Source organism: Channa argus, chromosome 18 (genome assembly GCF_033026475.1).
Source record: "Channa argus isolate prfri chromosome 18, Channa argus male v1.0, whole genome shotgun sequence".
In the NCBI taxonomy this organism is placed as follows: domain Eukaryota; kingdom Metazoa; phylum Chordata; class Actinopteri; order Anabantiformes; family Channidae; genus Channa; species Channa argus.
Window position 1 is genome coordinate 22,019,775 of NC_090214.1, and position 20,191 is coordinate 22,039,965.

General features: G+C 39.3%; 1 protein-coding gene across 4 annotated transcripts in view; it reads left to right on the forward strand.

The window, feature by feature from the left end:
• The window catches only part of megf10 (multiple EGF-like-domains 10), a 59,803-nt gene that overhangs the window by 26,348 nt on the left and 13,264 nt on the right, over positions 1 to 20,191 (forward strand). For 3 of the 4 annotated variants that reach the window (XM_067484365.1, XM_067484366.1, XM_067484368.1), the window contains 11 exons: positions 1,074 to 1,194; positions 3,556 to 3,692; positions 7,062 to 7,274; positions 12,630 to 12,804; positions 13,654 to 13,774; positions 16,147 to 16,310; positions 16,831 to 16,933; positions 17,632 to 17,778; positions 18,946 to 19,080; positions 19,592 to 19,720; positions 19,894 to 20,022. In XM_067484365.1, coding sequence (XP_067340466.1) covers positions 1,074 to 1,194; positions 3,556 to 3,692; positions 7,062 to 7,274; positions 12,630 to 12,804; positions 13,654 to 13,774; positions 16,147 to 16,310; positions 16,831 to 16,933; positions 17,632 to 17,778; positions 18,946 to 19,080; positions 19,592 to 19,720; positions 19,894 to 20,022 — 1,574 coding nt within the window. The remainder of the gene's footprint in view (positions 1 to 1,073; positions 1,195 to 3,555; positions 3,693 to 7,061; positions 7,275 to 12,629; positions 12,805 to 13,653; positions 13,775 to 16,146; positions 16,311 to 16,830; positions 16,934 to 17,631; positions 17,779 to 18,945; positions 19,081 to 19,591; positions 19,721 to 19,893; positions 20,023 to 20,191) is intronic. The other variant, XM_067484367.1, reaches the window with a different exon arrangement.

Consider the following 20,191-nt stretch of genomic DNA (forward strand, 5'->3'; position numbering starts at 1 on the left):
GACCACATTCTGCAGGAAGATAATCTGTGTGTTTTGAATGCAGTTTACTTTCTTTTGTCAACTGAGAACCAAGTTACCAAAGAAACCAGGTCAGACTGAAACATAGGGGCTCAGTGACTTGTGATGTGGTTGTGTTCATTAAGACCTTGAAGGACATTCCTTGTATAAATCTTCATTTTCACTGTCCCTATGTATGTGAAACACTTGTAGTCAGTGTGAGTGGCTCAGACTGAACCACTCTATAGCCACACCACACGTTATAGGTCTCATATAGGATCCCTTAAGGAAAATAATGCCAACAAATCTAGATTTCCCCTACTTCAGAGAAGACCTGAAACTGTGATGTCATGTTAGCATCAGCAAAAACTCATGAGACCAAGACATGCTCATGTGTTAGAGCAATGTGTTGCAGTTCCACTGACTAGAGGATATTTATCATCTTGGAAAACAACTTGCATTCATGAGCTGAAAGAGCTCATTCTGATCATCAATGTTTTGTAGAATGTTTGAGTTTTTGTTCTACTAGAGCATTTAATCACAACCTTATCACCCAGAGAAGCTGAGTAAAATGCTGTGAAGGGACATACCACCTTAGGCAAGCATGATGAAAATGTCAGTCAACAGTCCTGACAGCCTGACTGGACCTGACTTACAGATGAAGAGAAACATTTTTTTCTCTTCCCATTTACACATATACTGTAAATATAAGGATATTTACAGTTAGTTTTTGATTTTCCTTATTTTGTGATGTCAGTGAGTGATCATTTTACAAATAATGCAATTGTTCAAGTGTTACATGGGATCCATTAAATATGCAATAATTATGTAATTAAATATGTAATAATCTTTATATTTGTAATTATTATGTTATATTGTTACTTTAGCCAATAGTGACATTTTAATAATTATTTATACCATGTAAACTATTATAATTTTGAACCAATGATAAAATTGTTTATTTTAAAGATTACAAATCTCAGGCAAGTTTATGATTGTTATATAAATGAAATGTCCATGTATCACGTTCAAAAGTAGACTGATATTAATTAATTGGACACTTTTTTTCTTGGTAGCTGTGAAGACCTGTGTCCTCCAGGTAAACATGGGCAGCAGTGTGAGGAGAGATGTCCATGTCAAAATGGAGGAGTGTGTCACCATGTGACTGGAGAGTGCTCGTGTCCTGCAGGATGGATGGTACACAGAAGCACAGCTTACTGTCACATTACACACACAGTTGTAAATAGGTCTGATAAACAGAGTTGGAGCAGAGGTAATTACAGACTCAGCATGAAGAGGGACCATTATTAAGACGGTGAACAAGAGCTGAGAGAAAATCTCTAGAGTACATGTTACAGTATTACGGTGTTTTGAAAAAGTCTTAATATGATTTTGTCACGTAATAATGTCAAATGTAAATATATTTTATTTGGATTTTATGTGATATACCAACACAAACATGTTTAAAAAGACATTTTTCCAAATAAGTATCTGAAAAATGTAGCGTAAGTGTGTAAGTCTTTTGGGGTTTGAGTGAAATTTATGCCCATTCTTCTTTTCAAAATGGCTTAAGCTCAGTCATATTGGATGGAGAGAATCTGTGAACAGCAATTTTCAAGTGTTGCCACAGATTCTCAATTGGATTTATCTCTGGACTTTGACTGGGCCACTAACACATGAATATGGTTTGATCTAAACCATTTCCTTGTAGCTCTGGCTGTATGTTTAGGGTCATTGTCCTGTTGGAAGGTGAACCTCCTCCCCAGTCTCAAGTATTTTGCAGACTAACAAGATTGCCCTGTATTTGGCTCCATCCATCTTCCCATCAACTCTGACCAGCTTACCCTTCCCTGCTAAAGAAATTTGCGGTGTGCATGACTAATAGTTGTCCTGTGGACAGATTCTCCCACCTGAGCTGTGGGTCTCTGCAGCTCCTGCAGAGTTACCATGGGCCTCTTGGCTGCTTCTATGATTACTCTCCTTGCCCGGACTGTCAGTTTAGTTGGATGGCCCTGTCTTGGTAGGTTTGCAGTTGTACCATACTCTTTCTTTTTTAGGATGATAGATTGTACAGTTTACAGGGCCTTGTGAGATGTTCAAAGCTTGGGGTATTTTTTTTTATAACCTAACCCTCCTTTAAACTACTACACAACTTTATCCCTCAAATCTCTAACAAACCTCTGAGGGCTTCACAGAACAGTTGTATTTATACTGAGATTTAATTACACACAGGCGGACTATTGGTTCCACTGGATTTTAGTTAGAAGTATCAGAGTAAAAGGGGCTGAATACAAATGCACTCCACACTTTTCAGATATTAATTTGTAAAATATTTTGAAAACCATTTATCATTTTCCTTTCACTTCACACCACTTTGTGTTGGTTTATCACGTACAATCCCCATTAAATACATTTACTTATTTGGTTGTAACATAACAAAATGTGGAATATTTCAAGGGGTAATAGAACTTTTTCAAGGCACTGTATACTGTGACAGCATGTCGGTACGAGCTGAACCAGAAAGAAGATCATGGTATAAATAAAGGAATGTGCAGTTCATTTAAATTATGATAAACTTACAAACACAATTTCCAGGAAAAAAGAGAAAGCAATGATTCAAGATAATCTGAACCTTTTTTTTGAAAAAAATGTGAAAATTATTAGCTCATTTTGAACTTGATGCCAACAACATTTCGAAAAATGTTGGGACAGGGGCATGTTTACCAATGTTTTGCAAATAAGGAGACGAACTCCTTTAATTTTTCCCTGCAACATTTCTCCCGTTTTGTCTGATATAGGGTTTCAGCTGCTGAACAGATCGAGGGCTGCTTTGTTGTATTTTTCTCTTCATAATGCATCACGTTTTCAATGGGTGACAGAGTCCATTCTCTGAGCCCATGCAGTGATTTCCACCACAGAATCATATCTGTTTTTAATGCAGTTCTCCCTGAGGGCCTGAAGATCATGAGCATTCAATACAAGTTCTTGGCCTTGTCCCTTACATTCAGAGCTTTCCTTGTATTTTCTATTCATTTTAACTCTTTTATCCCACGGTTCATATAATGAACAGTAACAGATCAAATTATGAACAGTAGGTGAAGAATTCTGTAAGTTCCATGTTTTTATACTGACATTAATCTGACTTCATCCTCACTTCTGATAGTCTCAGATGGCCTTTTTATATCCACTCATGATCTTGAGCTTTTGACAATTAAAATTTCCACTAAGTGCTTTTTAAGCATTACACAACTTTACAGTGTTTTTTTACCGTTGTCTCAACATCTCAACTTTTCAACTTTTTGGAAACATGTTGCAGCCATGGAATCCAAAATGAGCAAATATATCATTATAATAATGTTTAAAAATCTCAGAGATTTAACATTTTTGTGGATAAGTTGTAAATAAAGTTAGTCTTTCTTCAGTCAGCAGGCATAGAAAATATAACAACATACCAGCTTGAAGGAGCAACTAAAGTTGGGCTATAAGAAGTAAAAGCTTCTCACAGGAACAGTAGTTTAGATCCTGACAGTCTGTTCCTGTTTTTGTTGCTGTGTACAGGGTACAGTATGTGGCCATCCATGTCCAGAGGGGAGATTTGGACCAAACTGCTCTCAGGATTGTCAGTGTCACAACAATGGCTTCTGTGTGTCGTCCAATGGACAGTGTATCTGCAGCCCTGGATACACAGCAGAGCGGTAGGAACTACTTTTAAAATATACTATATATATATATATATATAAAATGCCAGTACTTGTAAATGTTCTGCACTTATATGCACTTTTCTGCCTATTGGCACTCAAAGCACTTTACACTGCTTCTTATTCAACCACACACACTCACACACCGGTGGGGCAGCTGCTATGCAGCTGGCCAACACTCATCAGGAGCAACTAAAGTTGGGGTTCAGTGTCTTGCTCAAGGACACTTCGACATGTGACCGGAGGAGCCAGGGTTTGAACCAACAACTGCAAGATTGGTGGACAACCGCTCTACCTTCCTGCGCCAACAGCGCCACGGTCGACCTTATATGCATATGCATTTGTATGCAGTAGAGGTTTTATCTCGTATAGCCGCATGGGCAAACCCCACTTTTTTTAAAAGGACTATTTAGCATCAATTACAACATTTACAGACATGTAAAGATACAAAATCTATAAATTATACTTATAGATATTCAAAAAATTAACAAAGGCAACAAGTTGCATATAAATGGAAAACCCTTTATACAGTGTTGCCCCCACTAAGGTGCCACCCTGTGCACTGGCACACTACGCATTAGTCTGTACTGAAACCCCAAGATGCTAAAACTGGATTTCTCAGAATAACATAAATCAACAGAATTATTGTGTGTTATTAACTGACAAATAGTTCTAGTAAGTAAGGTACAGTACTGTGTCCCTTCACATTTCATAATTTAAAGTATTGTAGCCTAAACTACCATAACCTGTCTGTTCTGGAATCCTGCTGCACATACTTTTAACTTTTTAGATGTTTGTTTTCTAACATTTACTGTCAAATTGAGTATAAGAAACAAGATCCTCGATTTTTAAGAGATGCACCTTTTTGGCAGAACACTAGGTACTGCTGATCACTGGAAATTACCATCCTTGTGCCATGACATATGTGGGTGCCCCTCTGCGCTGGCATGGAACAGTAGTCCAGAGAGACTTGGCAGAATTGAGAAACGGCTAAATGCAATTAAACCTAGAGAACCTGCTTCAGGGTGCATGGCATCTCAGACCAGAGGTTCACCTTTGTACGTTGTGACCAAGGCACCAATGGAGTGTCTTCAGCAAAGTCTCTGTCCTTGAGTGATCCAAACAAAGCCCAGCCTTACATCCTTACACCCAGCCAACATCATTAGACAGACCTGAAGACCTGAAGTGAACAGACACTGCCCATCCAGTCTGTGGTAGTCTGTCAGGAAGAATGGCATGAACTAACTGTACCAAAGTAGATTCAAAACTGTAATTGTAAGATGTCAAAATAGTAAATTGAGCGTCTTAATACAGTTGATAAATTTTGTAAAGAAATAAATTTGCAACAATCTCTGAAATTGTGTTTGTATCATTATGGTGGGTTGAGTGTAGATTAATGGGCAAAATAAAAAAGTTTTAAAAGCCATTTAAAAATAAATCTACAATAAAATAGATACAATACAGCTTTTGTACTCAGCCGGGATTCGCAACAAACAAGACAGTGTTGCATTGCACGTCCTGATTTGGATGTCCTGTAACATTAGGGTGACTTTATTCATAGAATAGCCATGAGAGATCGCGTTTGACATTCTGTGTCCTCTGTTCCATCAGCTCCTGTGGCATTAGATTTTGTGGTTATACGTCAGAGGTCATTCTCTGATGTCTGTGAGGAATATTTCCTTCAGGGGAACCTGGAAAAAACAGAGTAAACAGTTACCATGTTTTGGAGATTGTTCTGATCTTAATACTGCAGCACAATTTGGAAGTAATATAGATAGCAATAACAGATTTGAATGACAGACATATTTATAGAATGAAATAGAGATAGAGTGCTAAAGCAGTGTGCCAGTGCCCCTTTTTACATTTTTTACTGCATGTTTTTACTATGTACTAATGAGCTGGGGACTGACAGACACGGTATGTGACCGAGAGGGACTGTCATGTTGTAGCTTTTCATCTTTGTGGGACATTTGCTGCCAATAAACAATATTCGAAATTTTTGTTAACCTTAGTTTTTAATGTGATACTATGGTTAGAAGTATTGTGTGTAATGTAACCCTACTTTTACCTGGCCTTAAACCTTACTATTCGTCCTTAACTGTACCTTAGGGAGATCAAGCGTGAAATTCTAGCACACAAAAGAGAAGACATGACCCTGTTGTCCTCACTTAACCTGATTAGGATCCAAATCAAACCACGTGGAAGAGTAGATCCTCCACATCTTCCAGATAGAAGCAAGAAAACACAAGCAGGAAGCCCAGTCAGTGTTTACACAGACAGAACACCCCACAGGGCTGCAAGCCCATATAATTAGCAATATCAGAGTGAATACACCATATACTTAAGCAGACCAGTCACCAGACAGGAATAGCTCTTATAAGTGCACTTCTTGGAGTAAAAAGGGGTTTCAGCAAAGCCAAGCATTGTGCTGTAGCGCTGGGCTGGCATGGCACACCCCATGCCACAGAAATCCATTAACTGGACAGTTTAACAGTGCTCTCAGCTAGAGTGGATGCACTGTTGGATTGCGTCTGGTGTGGTGTTATAAATGAGAAATATATTTAAAGACTGGTTCAGAAATGTTTTAATGCTCAAAACATGCAGCAGATTTTCCTTGCTTGCCCTGATGGATGGGAGGGGGGCAACCTTTGGTTTTGAACCGAGCTTGTTTTGTAGGTTGGACTAATAATAATTTGTACTGCAGTAAGAGAAGACATAACCCATCTAACTGTTGTCAAGGTTGACAATTTCTGTTCAATCTCAAATGCCCTTGTTGCCTAGACATAACTAAAAAGAGCTGAAATATGATTAGTTTGCATGGACAAAAAATCGGAAAACACATATATCAGAGCTTTTCTATTGCCATTAATAAATCCTGAGCCTAGAGAAATAAACTGTCTTGGGAAAACCAATAATAAATCTGACACACACACACACACACACACACACATATATATATATATATATATATATATATATATTTCAGTACAAAGACGTGCCAAACATGTTTCAGCTTGATTTTAAGTATGCAGAATTATTTTAACTTCCTAATGCCTGAAGCTTTAGCAGAGTGTAGCAGAGCAGGGAGAGTGAGGGCTGGGTTTGGCAGAGTGGATTGTGTTTAAATCTCATGCTGTCACTACTAGCATTAGTTAGGACTAGTAGCCTAAGTTGCATGTTGTAAGTCTGAGTATAATTTTACCCCAGAGGCATATTTGTACACTGACCGTCTCAGAGTACACATTTGTAGTAACAACCTCAACAGCAGACTGTAGGCAGGTCTTTGATTCTCCTGAGGCAGTTGTTACTGACAACCTCCCCCTTTCAAACCACTGAACATGGATGACGCTGTGTCTCTCTGAACAGGTGCCAGGAGGAGTGTCCGGTTGGTACTTATGGTGCTGGCTGTGCAAAGAGGTGCCATTGTAAGAACAACGCCAAGTGCTATCACACAAATGGAATGTGTCTGTGTGAGCCAGGATACACTGGAGAGACCTGTGATGTCCGACTGTGTCCGGAAGGACGTTATGGCCTCAGATGTGATGGGAAGTGTCCATGTTATGCCCAGAACACACACAGGTCAGCAGGAAATGTTGCCAAATGTGTTGAAAAACACTGACTATTGTCACTTAGAATAATTACTGTGTCTTTCAAATTCAAGTGTAAACAGACATAAGTAAGAAATGTTAATGTCTTGCCCTCTTTGATTGTTAACTCTGGATTCAACAGACTGTTCTGTGCCAGTAGTCGGTAATCAGTTACAACCGGTCGACTGCATGTGTTGTTGTGCAGAACAACTGTTCTGCTGCTCCTCAATGGGACTACTGTGTCAGGTCATTCAAACACCACCAAATACAATCCCAGGCAAATTCCACCTGTGTTACTGCTGCTAATCCCACCTACCAGGTAATGACAAGCATCATGGTGAATTTCTGTCCCATCCAGACAGCCCCTACACCCTCTTAATTTAAGTGCTCATTTTACTGCACCTTTTGAAAGGATAATAATAAGAATTAGAGTTCTGTTTCCTAGTATAAACTTTTGATGAGTTCTCGTTGAATATGGGTACTTTTGTTGTGCAATGCTTTGGACACAGGGTTCAAAAACACTTTCTTAGTGCCAGTTGTCTTTAACAAGTAGTGAAGAGTATTTAGTTCTATATTTCTTTAGTCTGTGTCACGGATTTAGTATTGGATTTCAAAAGGACCCGAGTAAAGAGACAAGGGGTTAAATGTTGGGGGATTTTATTGTAGGGAACTGGGGGTTGAACACAACTGAAAATTAATCCACAAGGAGGACAGGAAATAACACGAAGTAAAGGTACCAACCTAATATACTCAGTAAAACAGAACATTACCTTAAATACAGTGGAGACGGAAGATAAACTAAATTGTAACAGTGCCGGGGAAGCAAGGAATCTGGCTATATAACTAAAAGTAAAACTAAAGAAAACGAACAGGGAAAAACACTTTCATCGTGTCTGGATTCTCTCTGCCCCATGTCTTTGAGACCCGCTCATCCCTCAGCTTCTAATCCGTGGCTCACTGACTGGATCCGTGTACAACGCACAACGCTCAGGAGTGCTGAGAGGAAGTGGCGCAAATCCAAGACTCCATCTGCCCTTGCTGAGTATCAGGATCTTCTTGGATCTTTTTCTCACAGTGTCACCAGGGCAAAGATCGATTACCACCAGGAGAAGCTCAGCAACACCACGGACACTAGAAAGCTGTTCTCCACTTTCAAATCACTCATCTACCCCCCTCCACCTTTGCCATCTACCTCTCTCACTGCTGACAACTTTGCCGACTTTTTTACCAACAAGGTGGCAGCCATCAGCTCACAGTTCTCTCCTCCACAAGATGACATCCATCTAACTTCTTCCAACACTGCATTGCTCTCATCATTTGAAATTCTGCCTGAGGATGACGTATCCACCCTCCTCCTCTCTAACCATCCGCCCACCTGCTCTTTGGATCGAATCACTTCCACTCTTCTTCAAGCAGTTGCACCAGCCCTAATACCTGCTATTGCACAAGTCATCAACACATCTCTCACAACAAGGACTTTTCCAACCTTTTTTTAAGCAGGCCCAGATTACCCCACTGCTCAAGAAGCCTTCTCTTGATCCCTCTGTAGTGGAGAACTACCGACCTGTCTCCCTCCTTCCTTTTCTGGCCAAGACAATGGAACGAACAGTCTTCAATCAACTCTCAGACTTCCTTTCCAAGAACAACTTCCTCGATGTCAACCAGTCTGGCTTCAAGAGTTGTCAACACAGAAACGGCACTCCTGGTATCCTGGTGGGGGCAGCTTTCTCACTCTCATAGCCCCTCTACCGGTGTGCCCCAGGGCTCAGTTCTTGGTCCTCTTCTTTTTTCTATCTATACTGCATCCCTGGGTTCCATCATTCACTCACATGGTCTTTCCTATCACTGCTACGCTGATGACACACAGCTCTTCCTGTCCTTCCACCACTGTCTCATCGCGCATTTCTGCCTGTCTCTCGGACATCTCAGCCTGGATGAGAGAGAGACATCTTCAACTCGACCTCTCCAAGACCGAAGTCCTTGTCTTCCCAGCCAGACCTTCGACACAACACAACATCAGCATCAACATTGGATCTACAGTGATTGTCCCCACTAAATCGGCCAAAAATCTGGGGGCCAACTGATGACCAACTGAGCTTTAAGGACCAGATCACCTCAGTCTCTAGGGCAGCAGATTTGCTCTCTACAACATCAGGAAGATCAGACCTTACATCACGGAATATACAACCCAACTCATTGTACAGGCGCTGGTCATATCTCGTCTCGATTACTGCAACGCTTTGTTGATGGGGTTACTGGTATCCACAATCAAACCCTTGCGGACGATCCAAAATGCAGCAGCTCGCCTCATTTTTAATCAGCCAAAAAAGACCCATGTCACACCACTTTTTAGATCTCTACACTGGCTTCCTGTAGCTGCTCACATCAGGTTCAAAGCTTTGTCTCTTACTCACAGGGTGGTTAACTCAACAGCTCCCGCTTACCTCAACTCACTCATTCAAGTCTACAATCCTTCCCACCCGCTGCGGTCTGCCAACAAATGATGTCTGGTGGTCCCAGCACCGCATAGAAGACACCAAGCAAGACTGTTCAGCGCAATGATCCACCGATGGTGGAACAAGCAACCAAACTCTGCACGCTCAGCAAACTCAGTCCCAATATTCAAAAGACTGCTGAAAACAGAACTCTTCCACATATTCCTATGCACTTAAATCTTTTAAAAAAAATCCTTTCTCGCACTTGCATCTCGTGAACTGTGAACACTTTTCTGATAGGACTTTGCTTTGATGTTTTCTCCTTGACTTAGATTTTTGCTGCTCACTTGTAAGTCGCTTTGGATAAAAGCGTCTGCTAAATGACGAAATGTAAATGTAACAAACAAGCAAAATAATCTTAAAACACAGACTGACAGACAGGGACAAATAAGTAACCTTAGACCAAAATAGCAAAAACTGAGTATTCCCCAAATATGGGGAACAGGCAGAACAGGGAAACAGGAGAGGTAAAACAGGGCTTGCTGTCCAGGAGCATGCAGCATAACAACAACAACAAAATGGCAGGTAACTGTGGGGAAAGCCAGGTCTATATATGGAGGGAGAGAGGTGAAAGGATAACCAGGATAACCTAGGCTAAGGTGGGTAAAGAAACCACAAAGGCTACGAACAGGAAGTGGCACAAAGGGACAACAAAATAAAAGCAGAGTACAGGAAGTCAAGCTGGGGAAAACAGAGACAAACTAAACGCAAGAAACAGGATCATGACAGTCAGGCTTCATCAGCATTGAATGACATACAGAAAAGCTCTAGCTTTAGCGTTCATGACTGGTGTAAAACTTATAACAAGCCACTGTACTTGCTGTGTAGTGCTCTTTGTGGGCTGTACTGTAGCCATAGAATGTTTGTGAGGGAAGATTTCTTCAGAGTTTTAGTTCAGTCTTTGCCCCAACGTCTGAAACATCACGACAGTTTCGGGGGTCACATTCTCCCAGTTCTTCATTTAAAAAGATTTAACGACCTAATATCCTATAATCCAGTTTTTCAGAATAACCCTATTTCCCCAGTCTTGCTCTTTCTCTTCCTCCCTCTCCAGTCCCACTTCGTGTTCTTCCTTTTATTGTGGTAGTCCCTCTCTCTCAGTTCCTGTTTCTGGTTTACCATGATATTTATCTTTGTTTGTCCCTGCTGTATTCATGTATTTTCGCACCTCTGATTTTTAATTAAATTAAATTAATTAATTAATTAATTTAATTGCTCTCACCTAGTCTCCGTTAATTTATACATTTGATTCCCTGGATCTACGCTCTGTTTGTAGGCACCATTTTGACAGTATTTTGTTCTCTAGTTTTGTGGTTCACTGTATGAAAACCCCCTTCATTATATGATATATTTGCCACTTCCACATACTCTTCACCACTTTCCAACCACTTTCACATTTTACTTTGAACTCCACTTACCAGTTTGTCTCCTGCATATCTATTCCCTTGACACATATTTGTATTTGTTCCTTGTTAGGGTGACTTCCTAGTCCTCTCTTTTATGTTAAGTTCCAAGGAACCTTTGTAAAATGTCTGTTGGCTTGTTTGGTTCTACTTTGACCAGGCCCATTCTACTATACAGCAAGTCAACGTGTTATTTCTTGTCTGGTTATTTAGTTCACCTAGTTCTGTTCCTTTTTAGCTGTAGCTCAACATATCTTGCTCCAATTTAGTTCACTGTTTCTCCCTGCGCTACTTTTCACTTGTCTAGTTTTGTCAATGTGTAGAGTTTTACCTTTTTTCTAGTGATTTTTAGTTATTTTGGCCCTGTGTTCTATTACGTTTTTTAACCTAATAAACCCATTCCTACTATCTGTCACTCTGTCATTTGCCTCTTTTATGAGCCCAATGACAGGAAAAAGCTCCTTTTATCTTGAATGATGAACTTCCATAGACAAGCTCACCCAACCTTTTGAATTTTGATCTATGTATTAAAAGGTGTTATACATGTCACTCAGCGTTCCACATGGTGGCAACACTTCCATTTCCTTCCAAATATCTGCTCTCTTTTTTGTGAAGTAGGATTGTAGTGTTGTATGAGAAGAAAAAAACATTTTACACATTTTACAAAATAAAAGTTATGTAGTTTAACCTCAAAATCACTATTGTACCCAGTGCAGTACCAATAATTTACAGCCATTTCTAAATCTTCCTTGATCAAATCCCTTTTTTAGATATTTACATAGATATCTACCTGCTCTGCTTCTAAAAGACTTCTGTCATACTCTGTCGATGTGTCTGAACTCATCTCCATTACTAACTTTGTGTCAGTCTGACTTGAACGTATCATGGAATTTTCTTAGAGCATAATTTTAATCTCAATAAATTTAACATTCCTTTTACATCGGCATAACTATTATTAATTTACAGTATATATCTGCATTTTATTGTTTCATTCACTCTTTGTGAGGAAATAATTATGTGTCATATACTTAATAGATACATTATTCCGTCTTTTAAGTAAAAACTACTAGAAGAAATAAAAATAAAAATAATTACCCGTACTTTAAACGAGTCTTTCTCATTTAATCTCTGCCCAGCAGTGAAATAGCTAAAAGTAGCTCTAATTCTATAAAGCTCCATATGCAATATTCCATTGTCATTAATATACCAGTACTTTCATAGAAACACATCTAGATTATGAGTATCTTGTTTTTACCTATAATTTATTTACATGTTTCAACTTTTTTCGTTGCACGAGTTCTACTAATCAAGTATTCTTTAAAATACATTAGTGTACAACATCATTAGATTTCAGTACTTCCTCAAAGGCTAATCAACACACTCCTCCTGTGGCTCTGCAGTATAATCTTGTTTGTTTTTCTCATCATCTCCTTCCTCTTTGTTTACCAGCTGCCATCCAATGTCAGGGGAGTGTACATGTCGGCCTGGGTGGTCAGGCCTCTACTGCAATGAGACGTGCACCCCAGGATTCTATGGCCACTCCTGCCAACAGGTGTGTCAGTGCCAGAATGGTGCTGACTGCAACAGTGTGACCGGAGAGTGTATCTGTTCTCCAGGCTTCACGGTAAGTTGGAATATCAGGGAGTGCTGTAGGTCACACATCACCAGGGTTAAAATCACACCTAAAATTATTTAGATGCTTTCACTTTTTCACATTGTACGGCATTGTAAATCAATTTTCAAATGAAAAGCATTTTTGCCCATTCATCTGAACTCTATAACCCATAAAAACCCAGGAAAAGCATGTTAAAACAGACATCTCTCACTTGGATATATACAGCAGTCAGACCCTTGATTGAAAACTTTGGAGAAGTCACTTTGGCAGCAATTCCACCTTTAATTATTCTTAGGGAAGTTTCTACAAGTTTTTGTAGATAAAAAAATGTTGGAATGCTGGAAACTAGTATACATATTGGTGGGACCAATTCAGCAACATTGTGAAATTGGTAGGAACAGTTTCCTTCCATGTCCAAAGCAAAACCTATACCACTGGTGTCACACATAATTGTGATGGTGCTTACTGGACATATATTAAGTGCAGTAATCTGAAAAAGAGTAGAAAGGTGTGTTGGGATGTTAAAGACGATGAACTGATGATGGCCTTTCAGAGCTTTTAATAGTTTATTATCTACTTTAATTGGGCGGCTTTAGCTCAGTTGCTAAGGCAGTTGACGATGGACCACAGGGTCAGTGGTTTGATCCCCGCTCCCGGCTACATGTTGAAGTGTCTTTGGGCAAGACACTGAACCCCAGTTTGCTCCCGGTGGGTCAGGTGAGCACCTTGCATGGCAGCCACCGCCCTTGGTGTGTGTGTGTGTGTGTGTGTGTGTGTGTATGTGTGAATGGGTGAATGGTAATCAACATTGTAAAGCGCTATATAAGCGACCATTTACCATTTACCATTACTTCTCAGGGTCCCACCTGTTCAGTGACCTGCCCAGCAGGAATGCATGGAGTGAACTGCTCTTCCAGCTGTGACTGTAAGAACAGCGCCCAGTGCTCACCTGTAGATGGATCGTGTTTCTGTAAACCAGGTGAGCTGAGCAAGACAAGACAGAAATGAGACATAACACACTCATCTGAAAGTGTCCAGTTTTTTGTTTAGTGTTGTTTTGGTTTGGTTGACCTAAAGCGAAATAATAAAACTTGCCTATCTAAAGGAAGTAAAAGTCGTAACAAGGTTTCTTTGGGTAAACCTGCGGAAGGATCGTTACTGGCATCATATCTTACAATATGAACTGTATAACAAATCAGGGAAAAAAAGACTATGGCTTTAGTAGCAGTTTTTACAACATCTGATTTGATAATAGTGTTGGACAGCATGGTGGTGGAGTGGTTAGCAATGCTGCCTCACAGCTAGAAGGTCCCTGGTTAAAATCCTGGCCATCTGCAGCCTTCCTGTACGGAGTTTGCATGTTCTCCCTGTGCTTGTATGGGTTTACTCCAGGTACTCCGGTTTCCAGTCCAAAGACATGACTGATAGGTTTGTGACTGGGTTTGTGAATTTGTGACTCCTCCCCCTGTGACCCTTAACAGGATAAGTGGTTACAAATAATGGATGGATTGATCATCAGTTAATTAATTAGTTAATTACTGTAATATCGTTATATTACATTACAAAATTTACAGGACGGCCTTGAAGCACCTAATTTCCAATACTACTGCCTAGCAACACAACTGCAATACCTAGTCAAATAGATTCAAAAGGATAATTACAACAACTCATGGATAAACCTAGAACAGAATCAATGTAAACCCGTATCCGTTTCAAAATCCGTCAAAACTGTTGTAAGACAATAACCATCTCCTCAACACAGCCTGGTGGAAAGCTCATAAAATCATAAAATAAACACTAACACCTTGTAAACATACCCCAATATGGCACAAGCCAGACTTTTGTTTAGACAATACCCCTATTCACTTTCCAGCATGGTAGCACAAAGTAATCGCTCACCTTCACCACAGGAACTAACCCTATTTGAGAATAACCAATTCCTATCATTTAAGACGTTAATGGAAAAGTATGGAGTTGTTCCTCCAGTACCAACAATTAAAACTCATAATTAAATCAAGAATGAATATAACTAACAACCCACTGCAGCCACGAACAGTAACTGACGAGATAATAAAAATCACTAAGGCAAAGAAACTGTTGTCTAAACTCTATAAAATTATATCAAACAAAGACTATATAATAACCGTCCCAATAGAAGATCTTACTTTCTCCCTCAACGCTGACTTTTGGATAGAAATCTTCTCAATGACTAGCAGCACTAGCAACAATGCAAGAGAATTCACAGAACCCACATCACTCAAAGCAAAATGTTTAAAATGGGCTGAACCAACACAGATACCTGCTCACAATGCACCTCAGGTAGCACAGACGGTTACTTTCACACCACTTGGGCCTGAAACCCGGTGCTTTCTTTCTGGGTAGCGGTGACAGAGACACTCTCCACTATTCTGAGGTGCAGAATCCCCACATCTCCATCCCTGTTTACTTGGAAACATCTTAGAAGTAGATCATCTCCAAATTAAATAAAAATAACTTAATACTCCTCTCACAATCACCAAGAAAATAATTTATACACACGCCACAAACAGCAAAAAATTAGACTAGTCATGATCCTATTTATTTATTTTTTTAGTACCATCACTCTCATTAATATCCATCATTATTATTATTAGCAGTAATAATTCATTATGATAATAGATATTGTTATTATCAATATTATTATTCTTATTATTAAGTGGTAGTAGTAGCTTTCCTAAAGAATATCGTTATTTTCAGTTAATATTAGTTTTATTATCATTATTATTACTACTATTATTATTGATATTGTTATGAACATTTATTTTAATTCTTTGCTATATATATATCAATGTTTGTGTGTATTTTATTTTATTATTTTTTTCTTTGTTTTGTTTTAGCTAATTTATATGTACTATCAGTTTTCTCATTAATTTAATATTATTATTATACTATATATATATATATATATATATATATATATATATATATATATATATGCTTAGAACATGTTTATATCCTTAGTTTATCTACCCCTACCCTTTACTTTCCCATCCCCATTCCAACTGTTGTTTCTTTTATGATTATACCCATTCTGCTCATCCTCAATACTGCTCCACACTTTTCCAAACCCGGTGCACCTGCATAAGCAAACATACACTGTACATAGGTAACACATCTTGTCTTTTTGCCGTATATCACACTGTTTTTATGCTGTTATGTTTTGTATTGTGTGATTTCTACTGTTTCTTTTGTAAATAAAAAAAAAAGAATAATTCTAATGAAACCATTTTATTGCTGAATAATGGTTAATGTGTGTGTGTGTGTGTGTGTGTGTGTGTCTCTCTCTGAATACAACTGACATTGTTTAATCAGGGTGGCATGGGGTGGACTGCTCCATCAACTGTCCCAGTGGTACCTGGGGTCTGGGCTGTAATCTCACCTGTATGTGTAAGAACGGAGGAGCGTGTAATGCCCTGGATGGTCACTGTACCTGTGCCCCAGGATGGAGAGGAGAGAGGTGTGAACTCTCCTGCCAGGTGATGAAATATGGATGCTCCCAGAGATTTATGTGCATGTAGAAAGTACAAATGCTGTATTTGTTTTGCTTTATTTTCATATTTGTGTCAGTGAGGAACTCTCACAGCTATAATCCACTAACTTTTCTAAAGAGTTCCTCCATTTTGTATAGGTCGTTTAGCACTATAGTTCTCACAATTTTGACATTAGGGCACAATGTTTTCCAGAATGTGCACCATTGTTGCAGATTTGTATTTGCAACTATAGACTAAAATGTCTTTTATGACTTTTTAAGGTTTCATTTGTAAAAATCTGCACAGTAACATCCAAATGTTTTGTGCATCACATCGTTACAATGAGAGGTGACTTGGAGTTATTCTGAGGAAACAGATGTAGCTGATCTTATACTGTAGCTGATATATACTGTATTATTAAAACTGTGGCAGTAAAAAAGTCTTATGGTCTGAAAAGTGTCTCCCTGAAGACTAAATGTAGGCTGCATTTAACATGTTATTGAACTTCTTCACTGATATTGCTCAGGATGGCAGCTATGGTTTGGACTGTAAAGAACGGTGTGACTGCAGCCATGCTGACGGATGTCACCACACTACTGGTCACTGCCGCTGTCTGGCTGGGTGGACAGGTAGGACATAATAGCAATGTCCTTATAGCTTATGTGTTTGACAAGTTCTGTTATATATCAGAGTTTCTTCGCTCTGATCCTTCATTCATAGTGTCATGTGAATGAGGCAATTAGATGTGGAAAAAGGCAACTTTCTATTGCAAGAGACTTCATATTGTATACTGTGTTTTTTGGTTTGGTATCACATCATATGACATCTTGTGCTTAAGCTGCAAAGACTGCACAAAACTAGTTCAATGAATAATATTTGCCCAAAAAGGGACTTGTGTGTTTGGCAATTTATGTTACGTAACATATCTATGTTATGTAGTCTGTATACCAATATCTGCTGCTCATTGCACATATCTGCAATATGCAGACAACATATACAATAGTATATGTAAATTAGACTCTTCATTGATAATTTCGTTATCATTATGGTTTTTTTAGTTGGTTAAGTTGTTAACCAGCTCTATCCAGTAAAGCAAATAACAGAATTACAACAAGCTAGATATAGACAAGATAAATGCAGTAGTGTAGTGTTGTTGTCTGTCCTGTATACAGTAAGTGCACATGGCTATCATGTGGTCAGGAGCAGCTAAATTGATGTGACTGATTTACAAGGATCTTTACTGGATTTGAGATGTACACATTTTTTACGCTGTACAAAATTTTGCTGAGATGTAGCTACATGCATGTGTGTGTGTAATTGTGTGTAGGTATCCACTGTGACAGTGTGTGTGCAGAGGGACACTGGGGCCCAAACTGCTCCCTCCCCTGTACCTGCAAGAATGGCGCTTCCTGCTCCCCGGATGAAGGAACCTGTGAGTGTGCTCCAGGATACAGAGGCACCACTTGCCAGAGGAGTGAGTCCTGCATGAGTTGACCAGCACCACATGCTACTGCAATGTCATGAGACAGCTGAAGCTTTATTTCAAGTCTTATTCTCATTGTTTGGTCCACTGTTCCTAATCTTAGTATTACATTGTTCACTGTCATTAAGCCATAGGTACGGATTCCATCTGTGCTCAGGATAAGAATTAGACTGTAGTCTACAGTCTCTCTTGTGTCTCAGTCACTCAGTTAAGATAGAAACATGGTTTATTCTCATGTGAAGTTTGTGCTCATATGGGTTAATACAACTAACAGTCCAACTGTTGCTTTTCCTGTTGTGTATTGTTGCTCATGGTGCTTAGAAGAAGAGACAAACATAATAATGTAGGTTCAGTCCCTTTGCTAGAAGAAACTGTATAGATGGAAATTAGATTTTTAGAGGCAGATCTGACATTAAAAATTCAGAAAATCTGCACTTTCTGTTTTTAATTAAAAAGTTAAACTGGACCATTTCATGTTCTGTAGTGTAACATAGGCCTACATGAAGTACATATTGTATCTACATGATCATTGTAAAGAAGCATACATAAAGCCAACAGCTGAGCCTCCACCTTCCCCTGCAGCATAGCTGGCCGGGTTTCATCACGACACATATCCATTGAGAATCCGTTGATCTTGCACAACCTGAACATTTTCATGATGGAGTTTCTCACACCCTCCTTTAAAGAGGCATATCTGTTCAGTCCCTTGCTCTTTTGTAGGGAATGTTTTCAGTCTCTGAAGCTTTTTACTACATATCAGGCCTCAAATTTTCTGCAAGATTAATGTTACATCCTCTTTCAAACTCATGCCATTTGCTATCAATAGCAAATGTTCGTTTTTCCTTGAGAACAGCGAAATAACAATCTAGAAGTATCTGTTTGACTGACTCATGGGAAGCTTAATTATCCAGAATGTCATTTGGTAGAAGAGAGGCTAATGAAAGATGAACTATTGCTACGAGGTCGTAAGGCACCTGGCAATGCAGGAAAAGGTGGGAGAGATTAGCGATTAAATTAAGCAGTCACTAAAATAATAAGAACCAAGAGGCGTCAAATACTTTTTATCTTCATGTTGTCTGACTGAAATCTGATCTCCTACTTACTGCACTTACAGTATCACATTGAATTAACTCATCTTCTTCATGTGCGTGTCTGCAGTCTGTTCTCCAGGTTACTTTGGTCACCGCTGCAGTCAGACCTGCCCACAGTGTGTCCACAGTAATGGGCCATGCCACCATGTCACGGGACAGTGTGACTGTCTGCCAGGCTTTAAGGGGGCACTGTGCAATGAGGGTGAGCATCATTCAGCTGTGTTACCATGAAGCAACCTGCTTCTCCTGTGTTTGAAAAGCTTCAAGGTCATAGTGTTCTCTATGACATTTAGAAATAAATTAATGACCTCGAATTTGTTCTCTTAGGATTAATGCTGTTTCAAAGAATTCTCACGTTTTTACACTCGATGAGAACTTCCCTGACAACCGCTAGCTAAATAGCCCTTTTATGGGACATATGTTTGTATCATCATGACCCATAGACAAACTGCATTTCCCTGGTGTGACTGGAAATCACAACATTTGGTCACATAATGTACAGTATCTCTACAAGTAGCTTTATACACGAGCAATATTGAGCATTTGTGTGCATTAAGACTGTTAGAGTGAAGCTAATCAGCAGCCAGGATTCCACCATGTCAACAACAATCCACTAACACCATGGAAAATATCTGTGATGGCATATTTAATGCTAATAGCTAAACTGCATTTAAGGAACGTCAGTGATTAAAACACACATTTCTTATGTGCAGTATGTCCAAGCAGTCGCTTTGGGAAGAACTGTGCTTGGAGATGCACCTGCACCAACAATGGCACCTGTAACCCCATCGATGGCTCCTGTCAGTGTTATCCAGGGTGGATAGGCAGTGACTGCTCTCAGCGTGTGTACTGCTAATGACATGATGAATATTGTACCTCTGATGTGTTATAATGCCACTTTTATGTAAAAGACTTGTTTCTTTATTTAACCTTGTATTTTGAAGTGAAAAAACTAAAAAATATGTATGATATTTAGTTATGAACTAGTCTGACTAAGATTTTGACTGTTTTGCAGCGTGTCCACCTGGTCAGTGGGGACCCAACTGTATCCACACATGTAACTGTCACAATGGAGCCTACTGCAGTGCGTATGATGGAGAATGCAAGTGCACTCCAGGATGGACTGGTCTCTACTGCACACAACGTCAGTAGCTCAAACACACACACTCACACACACACACACAAGCAGTCTGGATTTTAATTTTATTTTTAATTACTTTTTGTTTATTAAATGACCTACGGTAGATGTATATCACCTAATTTTAGAAACATAAAGGTTTGTTAATCCACCTGTTGTTTATTTCAGAAACAGA